At 30.9% G+C, this 14,516-nt stretch overlaps 2 protein-coding genes across 2 annotated transcripts; both read right to left on the bottom strand.

The window, feature by feature from the left end:
• Positions 1–229: 229 nt before the first annotated feature.
• On the bottom strand, positions 230–3,266 carry LOC126655175 (probable caffeine synthase MTL2). Its single transcript, XM_050349204.2, has 4 exons — positions 3,042–3,266; positions 2,548–2,952; positions 1,800–2,051; positions 230–639 (listed from the first exon to the last, which is right to left on the bottom strand). Exons 1-4 carry the CDS (start codon positions 3,090–3,092, stop codon positions 277–279), a joined length of 1,071 nt encoding a protein of 356 aa, XP_050205161.1. The 5' UTR covers positions 3,093–3,266; the 3' UTR covers positions 230–276.
• Positions 3,267–7,496: 4,230 nt separating this feature from the next.
• On the bottom strand, positions 7,497–11,183 carry LOC126655174 (7-methylxanthosine synthase 1-like). The gene is made up of 4 exons (XM_050349203.2): positions 11,002–11,183; positions 10,215–10,622; positions 8,592–8,864; positions 7,497–8,043 (listed from the first exon to the last, which is right to left on the bottom strand). The coding sequence occupies exons 1-4, from the start codon at positions 11,074–11,076 to the stop codon at positions 7,681–7,683; spliced, it is 1,119 nt and encodes a 372-aa protein (XP_050205160.1). The 5' UTR covers positions 11,077–11,183; the 3' UTR covers positions 7,497–7,680.
• Positions 11,184–14,516: the final 3,333 nt, after the last annotated feature.

Here is a 14,516-nt window from a genome sequence, read left to right as displayed (position 1 = left end):
CAAATCCAGCTAGTCAATGAAGTAGAAGAAATTTTGTTTATTGACGTGGAAACCTATCTGGCACTCACTCCTTCTCTACTGATTGCTGTATAATTAGAATCCAGTATCTAAGAATACCAAAAAAAACTGGAATCTAATATTGACGTAAAAGTTTGAATTTAAAAAACAATTAGACCTTTTTTTTGTTCCGTCCTGCTTAACTAATAATTAACTATCGAAATACGCTATATTTATACAATCGTGTTGTAAATCTGGTTGCAAGATTGGGGAATAATTTCATTTCTTTATCATGAAAATGACTAGATTATTATACAAACCAATTCCCTTGTCCAAGTAATCTACAACCTTGATCGATAATCTTTGAAATAAATCTTCAATGATTGCATTATCAAAATAATTTGCTAGTATGGATTCTGTAACAGCTCTCATATATGTGGCCACGTACTTTGCTCTTTCCCATGTATTAAACACCAAATTTTTGTCACCATTTTCAATATTTGCATCCCAACTAAGTTCGAATTCTTCTAATTTTGCAATCATAAATGAATCTTCTCTTTCAATCATACTGATTACTTCTTCTTTAGAAGGAGCATAAATTGGAAAGTTGCATGAGTCAAAAATTGATTCTTTGATCATTCCCTGCATCAAAATACAAAACTTATTACCTTCGATAATCCTATTTTAGTGAATAATTCATCCAAAATATATAAATTAATAAATAATAGCTCAATTAAAGATGGCATAATAAATTTACCTATCAACAATTTATGTCATATATTCTGATCATACCAGTTTGATTTTATTTTTTGAACATTGCTAAAAATATTCCTGCCTCATTTTGATTTGATGCGATGGTGATATTATATACGCCAAATAGAATAAATTTTATATATGATAACGTATAATATTGCAACACAATAACTATAAATCAACCGTGAGTATATTTGACAAAAATGAAAGAAAAAAATGGACCAAACTAACAAGTTAAAAAATCATGGTATATTTTGTTAACACACTATAGTTGTAGGTAGATAAACTCATTTTACTAATGAAAAATAAAGGGTCAGTTACATGTAAAGTCATAACCTTTACATTAATTGTAATTCAATCACGTACCACCTTTTAATTTTTATGCAATCATTTTACGTTTGGAAAGTCTGCAATTTTTAGCTTATATCACGACCTCTTAATAACATGGTACGACAAGTTAAATATTGTCACAAATAATTGATATAATTGTTAGAAGTTATAGTTGCCTAATAAAATAGGTGGTGATTTTTGAACAATAATATAATTATAAAAAATTTGAAAGTGATGAATAAATTGACAACTATTAAAAAAAAGTTATATAATTATAATTAATTATAAAAATTGTATTTTTATATGTAATTAACTCAAAAAGGCGAAACATGATAAAAACGGGAGACTAGAAAAGATAGGTGGAATAATGTAATGAAAAATTACTGAAATTATCGGGGTTGGTAGCTAGGGAGCCGATCACCCTGTCCCGATAATTACATCATTGTGAATAAAAACAAGAGTTAGTATTTGTAAAATGTTTTAAAACATATATTTTTACGTGTTTTTTTTATGCTAATCTTATAAAATATTAAATTGATCATTTTTAAAAAGAAAAAAGTTAAATAAATTTTTCATATTTAACATCAATTCTAAATATAGATTTTAAAATTGTAAATAGTACTATTGGAGACTAATGACTACCCAACACCATTTAATTTCACTAATGACTACCCAACACCGCCACTAACCATAAAAGGGGGAAAATAATTAATAAATACCTCATTGACCATATCCTTAAGAGAAATCCCAATCAATCTCAAGAGTTCACAGCCACCAAATTTGCAAGAAGGATTAGTAGTCTGAGCCATGCAGGTAATGACCATATGACCACCGGAAATAATCTCTTCTGACCGTGACCTTAAAAATAGCGTGAAATCTCTTTTGAATTGATCGGAATATGCTTTATGTACAGTGGGAGGGCTTGTTTCCGCTATCCAGATATTGCCTTTGTTCATAATCCCTTCAGGTACCTGATTATAGCACCAGATTGTTATCTTTAAAAATAGGCTTAATCACCAAAAACCCCCCACCTTTCAGCCTCTTTTCAAATGTACCACAATTTTGTCTGTTGCACCCTAATTTGCACCTTTAGTTTTCAATTCCACCCTCAAATACTAAATTGATCTCTTTTTCATTTGAAAAAAGTTAAAATAAGTCATCAATTTTTAACTTTTTATGTGGAAAAGAATTCAAATGAGTACTTTATAAGGATTTTTATGAATTTTTTCCGAATGAAAAAAGTCCAATTTAATTTTAAAGGTGAAATTGAAACCCAAAGGTGCGAATTAGGGTGCAACTGACAAAATTGCAATGTCAGGGTGTAACTGAAAAGGGGCTAAAAGGTGAGGGTTTTTTTTGTGATTAAGCCTTAAAAATATATATTTGATAAAATGGCGACAATATGGATTTTAATGCTGACATTTAACAAAAACGAACGAACTCAAAGAAAGTATATATATATGTGACCTGAGACAACCAATGGAGACTGTAAGAAGAGTGAACAAAGTGCAAGAACTGAGTCGGAAAGACTCTTCCGTAGAAACTTCCAGGCGTAGCCGCTATGAAGCAAGGCCCGATCTTGCCACCTTTCTCTTCGTCAAGTTTCTTGTAGAAATTTGGCAAAGACAAGAAGACCGAGTTGAAATCATTTGAAGGAAGATCGTTCAAGAATATTTGCAGAGCCGGAGCTTTTGTTTTTAATCGGTTACATGTGTCGACAATGGCGTCTATGATCTCCCAGATCGGGAGGAAAGTATTCGGACCTGAAGAGCAACCCATGTCTGCTATTTTTATGCAATCTGAGAAAGTTTTGTTGTAGAACTCTGTAATACTTTGTTGTAAAACTGCCCTTGCTTTTAATATCACTTTTTTCTGTTAGAAACACAGATCATGAAATTATGAAATTTGAAATGTGTAATATAATTATAGAGGAATTTAATTGAATCTTAGATTTAAGATACCTGAAGTAAGGAGTTATTGGCATAACTATTGTTTCCATCTCCACCATTCATGTGTGCAACCTTTTCTACTTCAATTGCTGCTCTCAACTCTCAATTCGGAGAAATAAAAGAGGACTTGTATATAAGAATACAAGTAACTGATTATGTGGGAACAAGGGCGAAACCACCAATGAGGTATAACGCAAATGGTTGAAGCACTTGGTAGCAAACTGTTAGATCGTGGATTTATTTTCTCCCATAAACTCTCTGCCTCTCCAATTATATATATAAAAAATAAAACTAGATATAACTTTTAAAGGGGTTAAATTTTATAAATTAAGTAAAAAATAAAAAATTATGAGGTCAATTTATATGAAAATAAATATAATTATCAGATAAATTAATATATATTAATGTTAGTGAATTTTTTTAACAAAATGTGATCAATTGACCACCTATTGCTCCATATAGCTTCGCAACTGTGTGGAAACCTGAATAATTATTTATTTTACATTTTGATTATTAAATTTTAATTTTATTTTAAATGGTGGTTTTCTAGCCAAATTATATATGTGACAACTGAATTTTGACATATAAACATTTGATAATTAATTATTTAAGTAAAAAAACCCTTTCGAGGGTTATTGTTGGAGAAAATTAGATCAGTTTGCCAACTGTGATTTTGTCTTCAATGGACCAAGTTGGAGGTCCAATCTCTCCATTGGTCAGACTAGTTATTAAAGTAATAATGCAAAGTAGCAAAATTCATTTCTCAGGATGCTGCTTTATCTATGCTCTGATCCGAACCAACACATATAATTGCCAACACAACAACCGACACAACCTGCCCATCGGATCCCACAATTTTATTGCAACTTAGGTGGCAATTATTTAACCCTTCAACTTGTTAACAATGAACGAAATATGTAAATTAATTTTATAAACAAATTAGTCCGGACTTATTAATTAAAGATAATTAATTCTATTTTGATAATTTTTCTCCTCAATTTATAATCTAATTGTTCTCTAAATTGACAATTTATCCCCTTAACTTGTAAATTAATTTGTCTAAATAGAGTTAATTGCAAATAATTACCAATTTCATAACTAAAATTACCCACAAAGCTGATTTATATGTTAATTTTTATTGTTTATAAGTTGAGGGAGTAAATTGTCACTTAATTATTTTATTGCAGAAAATTCAACCACTAAGCAAATTCTATCCTCATTATAACTGACACAAGATAATCATAACTGATCCGAGTGTACAGGTTTTTGGTCATTGACCAAAAACCAATGCACCAAGAGCAAGTCCTAGGCCTTGACATGCTAATTAATACATTAAATAAAATAACCAATAATATTTTTTCTATTTCAAAAGTTCAAAATTTTCCTTCATAATAACAAAAATTATATAAATGAATAGTTTCTCAACAAATTAAAAAAACCATTTTAAAATAATGATAAGAGCTGTTTGATACAGTCATCGAATAGAAATTTTACAACAATCAAAAGGTTATCCAAATACATAAACAGTTCAAATGTTTAGAATACGATCTTAAAACAGCTTGATATTTGAAGTTTCAAACTTTTCAAATTTCATCTTCAATATATATCTAAAAGTTATGTTCAAATCGCTAGATCCTTGCAAATTCATGTTTTCAAATCTTCGTCTTCAAAAAAGTTCATAGAGATAAATAATAAATTAGGCGGAGAGAAGATGATTTTTCGATTAAGATCAAAAATTGCCTTCTCCCACCCTCTGTAAGATCAAGATGAAGAGAAGGTTTTTATAGAGAAAGGTGAGCATATTTTCTTTTTTTTGAGAAACCGCTAGAATTGCATTACTAAAATAAAGCTGATTGATCAGCCAGTACATAGCGATTGATATCCGGAGGGACATACCCCATCCATCTGTTACTAGTGTGGGTCTCAGCTAATGCTTTTTTAGCAAGCATATGAGCCACCACATTAATCTCTCTACTAACATGGGCAAAGCCAATACAGCTCTTAGCCTGGATAAGATCCTTGCAGTCCTGTGCAATAAGACCGATACTATTTCTAGGCAAACTGGAATTATTGAAGCTATCTACTACAACTTTTGAATCAGAGTAAATGATAAAAGGAGTAAGATTGGCTTCGGTAGCCAGAATAACACCGTCACGTATCGCACAAGCTTCACCCACATCTACTGGCATTCTGCGTGTATATCTGATACCTTCTGCAGCATAAACCTCACCGCGCCAGTCTCTAATCACCACCCCTGTTGTGAACTTGTCCTCAGCAAACCCTGCATCAACATTTACTGAAAATTGTCCCCTTCGAGGGGGGATCCATCTCCTATCCGTAGCTGAAATACTGTTTGAAGAAGACCTACCATTTGCCTCCCTTCTGCCTTGATTATTAAGCTGTTTATCATTAGCCTTCATATGGTCATCTACATAGGTCACCGCCCACTGCACAAGCTGCTCCTTAGGTTTAGAATCTCCTCCAAAAATCTTCACATTTCTTCTATGCCAAATAAGCCATAAGATGACCCCAAAGACTGCAAAATCACCTCTATTCAGACTTCTGAAGGCATGAATAAGCAAGTCTTGCAACTGCCAATTTCTGTCAGGTTTCAAGATACCATACGCATGCCAATATTTCCATACACCTTTGGCCTCACTACAAAACCACAGCGCATGCACCCCAGATTCCACACTCGAATTACAGAAAGGACAGCAGACATCCAAAACCATCCCTCTCTTTTGAAGGTTCCATCTAACAGGTATCCAATTATGATAGCATTTCCAAAGAAATACTTTCACCCTTGCAGGAACTGGATTTCTCCAAAACGCTTTCCACCAACGAAAGCTTTCTGTATTATCAGAAGCAGAAGCAATGTTCCCCTGGTTCATAGCAAGATGGTAAGCAGATCTTACTGTGAACTTCCCATTTTTATCAAAATGCCAACTCCACGTATCTTGTTGCATAGTTCTGGGCAAAGGGATACTTAAAATGCTATCCGCTTCCTGTTGTGAGAAAGAATCCCTGATCAAATCAACATTCCAATATCCTGGCCTGCTCATCAGATAGCTAACCGGAGTAGCCATGTCAAACATTGGCGAACTTTGAACACTAAAAGACCTCTCAATAGGAATCCATTTGTCCCCATAGATCTTAACATCTTCTCCAGACCCAATCCTCCATCTCAGCCCTTCTGTTAGAAGTTCCCTCCCCCAAATGATGCTCCTCCAAGTGTAGGAGGCGGTCCTAGGGCACACAGCTTCAAGGAAAGTAGATGACTTAAAATACCTGCATTTAAACATTCTGGCCACTAAACTCTGCGGTTGTGACAGTATTCTCCACCCTTGTTTAGCCAAAAGGCTCTGGTTGAAGCACTCAAAATTTCTATATCCCAGCCCTCCTTGGCATTTAGGCAAACAAAGCTTACTCCACTTCGCCCAATGAATTTTCCGCACATTATCGCTTCCTCCCCACCAAAATCTGTTGCACAACTTCTCTATACATGTCTGAACATTGTTTTTGTTCAAAACCGGTATCAAATTTTTGTTAAATGATAAAAGAAGTGTTGCAGTCCTTTTATAATGTTTCTAGTCTAAGAAAGGTAGGAAAAACAAGTGCACAACAAAATTGCTAACTCAATAATTGTGTTAAGCCTGCATAACATAATTGCTGACTCAGCAATTCTGTAATTAATACAAAAGCATTATGAGATTAACTAAGGACTTCCACAACTCGAGATCATCAGTGTAGAACCAGCATCATCTGAAAACTTGAAAGGCAAGTAAATATTGCAACAACAACAACAACAACATTGAGCCGAAATTGAAATATCTGCAATAACTTCCCTCGAGTTAGAGCATAAAGATTCTGAATGCCCAGTTTGGAAAAGAAATGAAGATATAAAGGTTTTGCTAGAAAATCTACGAGCTAATTCCCTAAGCTAACTAGAAGCAGATGTACAACATTCTCTTGAATTGTCTCTACTATAGAAATAAGAGAAAATTGGTTAGTAATAATCCAATTCTTAATATCAAATTTATAATTGTAAAGCAACTTTTGATTTTTTTTGTTTATGATCAAAATCTTTAAAATTGATAATTTTAGTCTATTTCTCAATTGTCAATTTCCATTATAAACATTTTTTCAAATTTGAGAGGAAAAAATTAAATATTTCTCTCATATAATTCTAATTTTACTTTTTTACCATCAATAAATCTCAACATGAAGCAATATGAAAGGTATTTTTGAATATTTTTTTTCCATTCTAATTTAAATAAATGAAAGTGCCCATATTTTTTTTTCCATTGGCTATAATTGAAAAATAAAATCAGAAGTTTTGAATGCTTCAGCCATAAACAAAAGCAGTCGTAAAGTTTTTCAACGCTTAGCCTAATCTTTTTTTCGCATTTTCAATAATATAGTCACTTGTTGCTGCTGCATATCACTAAAAAAAATGCACAAAATAGCTAAGCAACATCGGAAATATCATAACTTCTCCATAAATTATTACCACAAACCGCTTAAGCAAACGACTGATTACTTAAACCCAAACATTACAGTTTCTAGAACATTACTCGTTCCGACAAGAAGTCCATACATTTGCTAAGCATTATTACTAAAAGTGGCTCGAACCAAGACAATGAAGACGTGGTTACACTTTGGTAATGGAAACAACCAAATTGTTGAGCCAACCGGTGCCTTTTTCCATGCGATCAACCATCCTTAGGGCTAGCCTGTGGAACAAATCTTCAATGAAGGAGTCTCCAAAATGGCTAATGAGCATGGACTCTGCTGCTGCTCTTACAAAAGTTGCTACACATTTTCCTCTTTCAAATTTATCAAACACATCAACTTTGTCACCACAGTCAACAATTGAATTCCAATCAAGCTCGAACTGTTCGAGTCGGTTGACTCTAAATGAACCTTCTTTTTCGATCGAGTACTTTACTTCTTCGGCAGTCGGGTGATATAGTGGAACATTCCATGACTCGTATTTCGATTCTTCAATTTTACCCTGTAGTGTGAAAAAGTTTACATTGATTCAAATCAAACAGTTTAATGAGGTTTTTAGTTCAATTTTATTTTGATTCGATTTGCATTAGAATGTAAAGAATGTTTTTATAGCCAAAACTGAAACGAACTGAAAAATCAATTTTTTAAAATGTAACACTTTGTTTTTTTTAGTTTGGGTAGGTTTTGTTTTTGCACATCTCTACACATCATTGAACATCATTATTGGGTGTGTATTCGATTTGAATCAAACCAAACTTAATTTATAAAGAATGCAATTTTTAAAACTAACCAAATCAATCCGTTCAGTTGATTTGTCGGTTCAGTTTCAGTTGATAAGTGTGGTTCATTTCAGTTGCTTTTTTCGGTTTGTCCTAAAATTAACTAAACGTTTTACGTGTAAAACTACACTAAACCGAAAAACTGAAATTTTTCATATTATCAAACCAAATCGATTGGAACTTTTAAATTGACTATTTGGTTTGATCCGATTTTTGCACACGCTATGGTATAAAATATACAGCTTAGTGAAAGATGTAAAAAGAAATGTACCTCATCAACCATCTGTTTCAGAGCAAATCCAAGCTCCTGCCAAAGCTCATTACTATATTTGCAGTGAGGATTAGTACTACTCTGAGCAAAAATTATGAACACCAAACGACCTCCATCGACCATTTCATGCGAGCGGCACTTCAAAAATGTCGTAAAATCATTTTCGAATTGATTCAGATATGCTTTCCTCACACTTGGGGGACTTGTATCATTCAAACATATGTTTCCTTTGTTCAATTGAGTCCCTGATTCACTTACAAGCCCTTCAGGTACCTGAACCACATATAACCCATTTTTAGCATTTAAACATGTTTAAATGCAGATTAAATCATGAACTTTGATCTGAATTGTAAATAAATTACGAATTTTAAAATTTGACAAAATTAGTCACCAATATTAATATTTTTACAAATTAGAATATCGATCTATTTTTCGTTGAAAAAATATTGATACGAATGCCAGAATATACACTATTCTAACAGACACATCAATGTTTTCCAACAAAAAATATATCGGTGTTCCAATTAATCAAAAAATAAAAATTAGTAACCAATTTTGCCAAGTTTTAAAACTTGTGTTATAATTGCAATTGCAAAACACTCAAATTTCATGATTTATTTTTGCAACTAACACTTTAATATTTTTTTTAATACACTGATTAATTTTAAAATTAAAGTAGGATTATTGTCGACTTTCCTAATTATATTAAAATATAAAATATTGATCAGATTTTACAAATTGATCTTTTTTATACCAATTAGACCTATTTATAAATATTACTTATGAGTTTACAAATTTAAAATATAAATATTAGTATCATTAGTTTAATTAACAAAAAAATACCGTAACGTAAAATATAATTTAAAGACTTTTTTAAGCTCTTTTTTTGTTTGTTTACTACTTAAAAAATAATAAAGAGTACCACATGTCACTAATGGTGGGTTTAGGTAACAACACGACGTAGAAGATAAAGCGGGACAATAGACGACGAAAAAGATGACGAAGAAAGCATACAGAGAGGACCCATAAAAATGACAAGACGCACATGCTCACACTTTTCAACAACTTTTTCTGTTGCCAATAATTGGAATTTATCGACCACAAAAACAAATTCGACAATCAAATGTTGTGTCACAAATCACTAAGCTGACAAGGACACATAAAATGTTTAAGTTCAACATTTAAAAAAACTGATAAATTATCATTTAAAAAAAACTGATAAATTATAAAAATGTTATGCATTTTTTTTAGAATAAAAGTAGATTAATTAACAAGCTGATAAATTACAAAAAAAATTATGCATAACCTCTCAAATCTTGATCTAAGCTGCAAATTTACCTTTTCAACTTGTGATTGAAGATCAGTTAGCCTATTTTTAATTTTATTATTAATTCAATTCAAAATTTAGCTTTGTATCAATATTTTAATCTTGATCCAGCGTACGTGCTGCTCACCTTGATAATAATTATACTGTTAAAATCGAGCAAATTGATAAAAAAATTAAAATTGACGACTAAATTAGCCATACAATTAAAATATGATAATTGATCATCGCTTGTAATTATAAATTCTACAAAATTATATTAAACTGAAAGAAAAAATATTTCTGATGAGAAATCAAACCTGAGAGATCCAGTGGAGACTAGAACAAGAGTGACCAAAATGCAGAGAATTATTAGGAAAAAGCCTTCCATAAAAGCTTCCAGGCATTGCAGCTATGAACACATGCTCAAACTTATCACCCATCTCCTTCTCCAACTTCTCATGAAATTCGGGCACGATCGTCTTAAAAATTGTATTAAAATCCGTCCCCGAAAGATCATTCAGAAAAACCTGCAATGTTGGTGTTTTCTTTTTCAACTCGGTACAACTCGCTTCAATCGTTTCAACAATTTCCCACAGCGGCATTAATGTGTTCGGTCCCGTAGAACAGCCCATTTCAGCTATTTTCAGACAATCCGGCATGTTTTTCCGGCATAATTCTTGTATGCTCTCTTCTAATATTGGCCTGGCTTTCGCAATCACATTTGTCTGGAGATCAAGAGTTTTCTTATGTTAGAAGAAAAAAGCTAAAAAGTCGAGGTTTTTTGGAACATTGTAATCGTACTATAAGTGACAGTCGCATATGGATTACTGTTATTGAATTAAAAAAAAAAACATTCCAAAGTAATTATTGTAGTATTTTATTAGCGATTCCGACATGTTTTAAATAAATATGGTTAATTTATCCCATGTGATAGTCAAATTCCGCTCTGAAATTTTAAATTAACCAAATTCTGTCAAAAATCTACGCGATTCACTAAAAGTATAGTACGATTACGATGATTAATATGGCGGTTTAAAATTTTATAATTAAACTGCAACTAGAAAAAAGTACGATAGTTTACAGAATTAGTTACCCCATAATTACCTGATAAACTGAGTTTCTGTAGTAGCTGTTTTCTCCTTCTCCTTCATTCATATAAAGAACTTTTGTGACTTCCATTGTTGAAGCTTTGAGATGAGAATTTTTAAGATTTGGTTTTAAAGAAGTGAATGATTGGTTTGTGTATCTCTATATATTTCTTTGTATATATAATGGAAGCACCATAGACTGTCTGAAATAATTGAGCTTTGCATATTATTTTAATAACAAAATTTATTTTTTCTATTTTAGTTTTGTGCAATTGTGCTTGCTCACAAAAAAAAAAAAAAGTCTCACTTTTAGGGAAAAAAGGTGTTGGAGAAAAAAGGAGGGGTGGAAATATTCCCACTCCACTAATATAACCTTTACTTTATAGAACAAAGGATCAAATCGCCCCCTCAACTTGGCACGAAATATCAAATGAGTCATTTTCGTCGTTTTTGGTACAAACAGACCCAAAACTTGCGTTTTCGTATCAAAAAAGCCCTCGCTTCTCCATTTTCCAGTTGCACTTCGGTGAGTGTATGACACTCTCCATTTTGAAAATGGAAAAAAGTTTAAAAAGATGCTTGATATCTAATATAATATCCAAATTGACACTCAATCATTTATAAAATTCAATTTTATCCCTATAATTTTCAAAAAATTAAAAGTTAATCTTATTTTTAATTAAAATCTTAAGGATTATTTTGCCCTTTTTCCCCACTGGAGAGGGAAAAAAACATGGCTTTACATTTCCGGCAAACCCCATTTTTGTATACCTGCAAAACAATAACAAACTCAGTAAAATCAAAAATTTAAACAAAATAATTCTATGGGGAATTTCGTCGAACACCTAAAATGCAACTAACATTTTTTAGAGTTAACAACCAAAACAGCAGAAAATGAACTACCGATTTCTACTATTAATAACGACAAAACATCAAGGTCCATGGAACGACGGTAGTCGTGAAAGAAAAAACAGAATGGGAGTTGTAAAGAAGATGTAAACAAAAAAAAAAGGTTTATCATGGTCTACAAGAGAAGTGAATTGGTGATAAAGATAATAAACTTGGATAGCAAGTGTAAGCCACCACTCACCTGTAATTGTAATGTCAACTTCAAGTTGTTGGCCGCTGCAACCAACCATCACCACAACAGCTCCAGTACGGTGAATTTGTTCTCATTTTGTGAGCTCGAAGAGATTGGATGTTGGCTGAAGGTTGTTCGATGGCCGGTCATTGAGAATGGAGGCAAAGAAGAATAACGGCGGGTCAGGCGAAGAACGTTTGGAACCCAGCTAGGTTCCGACGGTTCATTTGTTCTCAGGCGAACAGATAAACCGTTGGAACCCAGCTGGGTTCCAACAATTCATATTTTATCGGGGTGATGCAAGGAAGACGAGAGGTGGCACGCGGCAGAGATGTGAGGAAGATGGTAGTGGCGGCGGCGGAGATGTGATGAAGATGGTAATGACGGCGGCAGAAATGTGAGGAAGATGATTAGTATTAGGTCTAATTTAATTAGGCTTAGATCTAATTTAATTAGAAATAATTATATTTTTTTAATTAGGGTAAATTAAGGTATACTTATGATATAATTAAGGTTTTGATTAATTAGGATATAATTAGAAATTAAATTAAAATTAATTATGATTAATTAAATTAATTAAATGATATTAAAAACTCACTCTCTAAAGGGCCGTTTTGATACGAAAACGCAAGTTTTGGGTTTCTTTGTACCAAAAACAGCGAAAATGACTTATCTGATATTTCGTGCCAAGTTGAGGGGGTGAAATGATCCTTTGTTCTTACTTTATACTACTATTTTACTGTCATATTTATTCTAAAATGCACCTTTGCTTTTAATTACTAACTTGACAAACACATAATAATTTTTTCACGTATTATTAATTCTTTGATTTTTAGTTCTTTCTGTAGGTTCTTTCATGTTTTAGAAATTTTAAATATTACTATTTAAATTTCTCAATTTAAACATTTGGCTAAAAAATAATATAATTTATATAATATTTTATAAAAAAACATATATAATATTATCAAAGGTATATTTAAAATCTTAATAACTAACAGTAAAAGGTTTTAACTATTATAACATTTTGTTAAATTAAGAATTAGTTTGAATAATTAATATCATTATAATAATTTAAGTATAAAATTTGGTAGAGCTAGAGTATTGTAAATTGATTCCACTGTTAATTGAAATGAATTTAAAGTTGGTTAGTCATAAATATTAAATATCAATTCAATTTTATTTATAAAATATATAGATGAAACACCATTTTTAGAAAATAAATATCATATAAACTAACAAATAGTTTTTAGGTGCATTAAAATATTTATGTGACATATAAAACTTAGGCAATAATTTCGTTAAACAATTATATATGGTAAAAACTATTTTAGAGTAAAAGTATAGATTTATATTGGCAATTTTTTTATTTTTAAAAAATTATTTAGTGAATCACAAATTCAAGTTTAAAATTTAATTAAGGGTAAATTAGATAGTGATATAAATATATGGATAAAATTCACATTAAATTTAAATAGCTCAAATATTAGAGGACAAATTATGAATAAAATTTTTTTAGAAAAATATTTACAGGATAAGTTTTTAATTTTTTTGATAATAGCGGTACCCACCTTTTGAAAATAATTACATCGCATATTTTTTTATTTTTAAATATTTTTTTATTTTAAAAATTCACTTTCTGGAGTATTTTTTTTTCTTTTGATTGGTGTTTTTATGGTTTAATTATAGTGTATTTATGGTGTATTTTATGATGTATTTATAATATTTTTATAGGATACTTATGGTGCATTTACGGTGTGTAAATTTGATTAAAATATAAATATTTTATAAAACTGGATATCGAATATAATTAGTAATTTATAACTGAAATTTTTATAATTATTTTTTAAAAATAGAATAATTTAAGAATATTCCTTTTTCCTATTAGAATTACCTTTAAACAATAATTAACAATTAAAGATAGTACAATTACTTGATCATTTAACAGATTAGTTACTGGAAATGATTATAGAATCTTTATGTTAAAAATTAGAGTTTTTCATTTTTAAATTAATTAAACTTAAACAAGGTATTAAAAACACACGTATTCTTCAGATTAAAAGTATATTAAAATAATAAAATTATTATAAATAGTCTCACCTAACACGTTTAAAATGTGAGTTCTAGCAAATATAAAAATGAATCAAACCTATAATAAAATGATTGGATAGATAAAACCGAGAGTGAGAGTATTCTTCAACCGATCAAAAGGCCACCACTAACATTGTGTTTTTTCTTTTAAATTTAGAGATGAAGAAAAATCATGGACAAATAGTTTTTAAATTTAATTTAAAATTATAGATCTCAACTCTATGATGTGACTTCACTTTTTCTATAAATGAATATGTAGCTGAACCGGTATGGTCATTAGTTTATAGAACCGGTTCATTTTAAGATTCCTCAGTTTTACATTATCTAATTTTTTGAATTAATTACGTATAAAATTATAATTT

Source organism: Mercurialis annua, linkage group LG7 (assembly GCF_937616625.2).
Source record: "Mercurialis annua linkage group LG7, ddMerAnnu1.2, whole genome shotgun sequence".
Lineage (NCBI taxonomy): Eukaryota > Viridiplantae > Streptophyta > Magnoliopsida > Malpighiales > Euphorbiaceae > Mercurialis > Mercurialis annua.
The sequence above is the reverse complement of the archived record's forward strand: the minus strand, read 5'-3'. Positions and strand labels throughout refer to the sequence as shown.

Coding starts and splice junctions, on each gene's coding strand:
- LOC126655175 (XM_050349204.2), bottom strand. CDS start 3,092: ATGAATGGTGGAGATGGAAACAATAGTTATGCCAATAACTCCTTACTT. Junction 2,052..2,547: donor GTCTCCATTGGTTGTCTCAG/GTCACATATATA, acceptor TGCTATAATCAG/GTACCTGAAGGGATTATGAA. Junction 640..1,799: donor TTAAGGATATGGTCAATGAG/GTATTTATTAAT, acceptor ATTTTGATGCAG/GGAATGATCAAAGAATCAAT.
- LOC126655174 (XM_050349203.2), bottom strand. CDS start 11,076: ATGGAAGTCACAAAAGTTCTTTATATGAATGAAGGAGAAGGAGAAAAC. Junction 8,865..10,214: donor GTCTCCACTGGATCTCTCAG/GTTTGATTTCTC, acceptor TATGTGGTTCAG/GTACCTGAAGGGCTTGTAAG. Junction 8,044..8,591: donor TGAAACAGATGGTTGATGAG/GTACATTTCTTT, acceptor TTCACACTACAG/GGTAAAATTGAAGAATCGAA.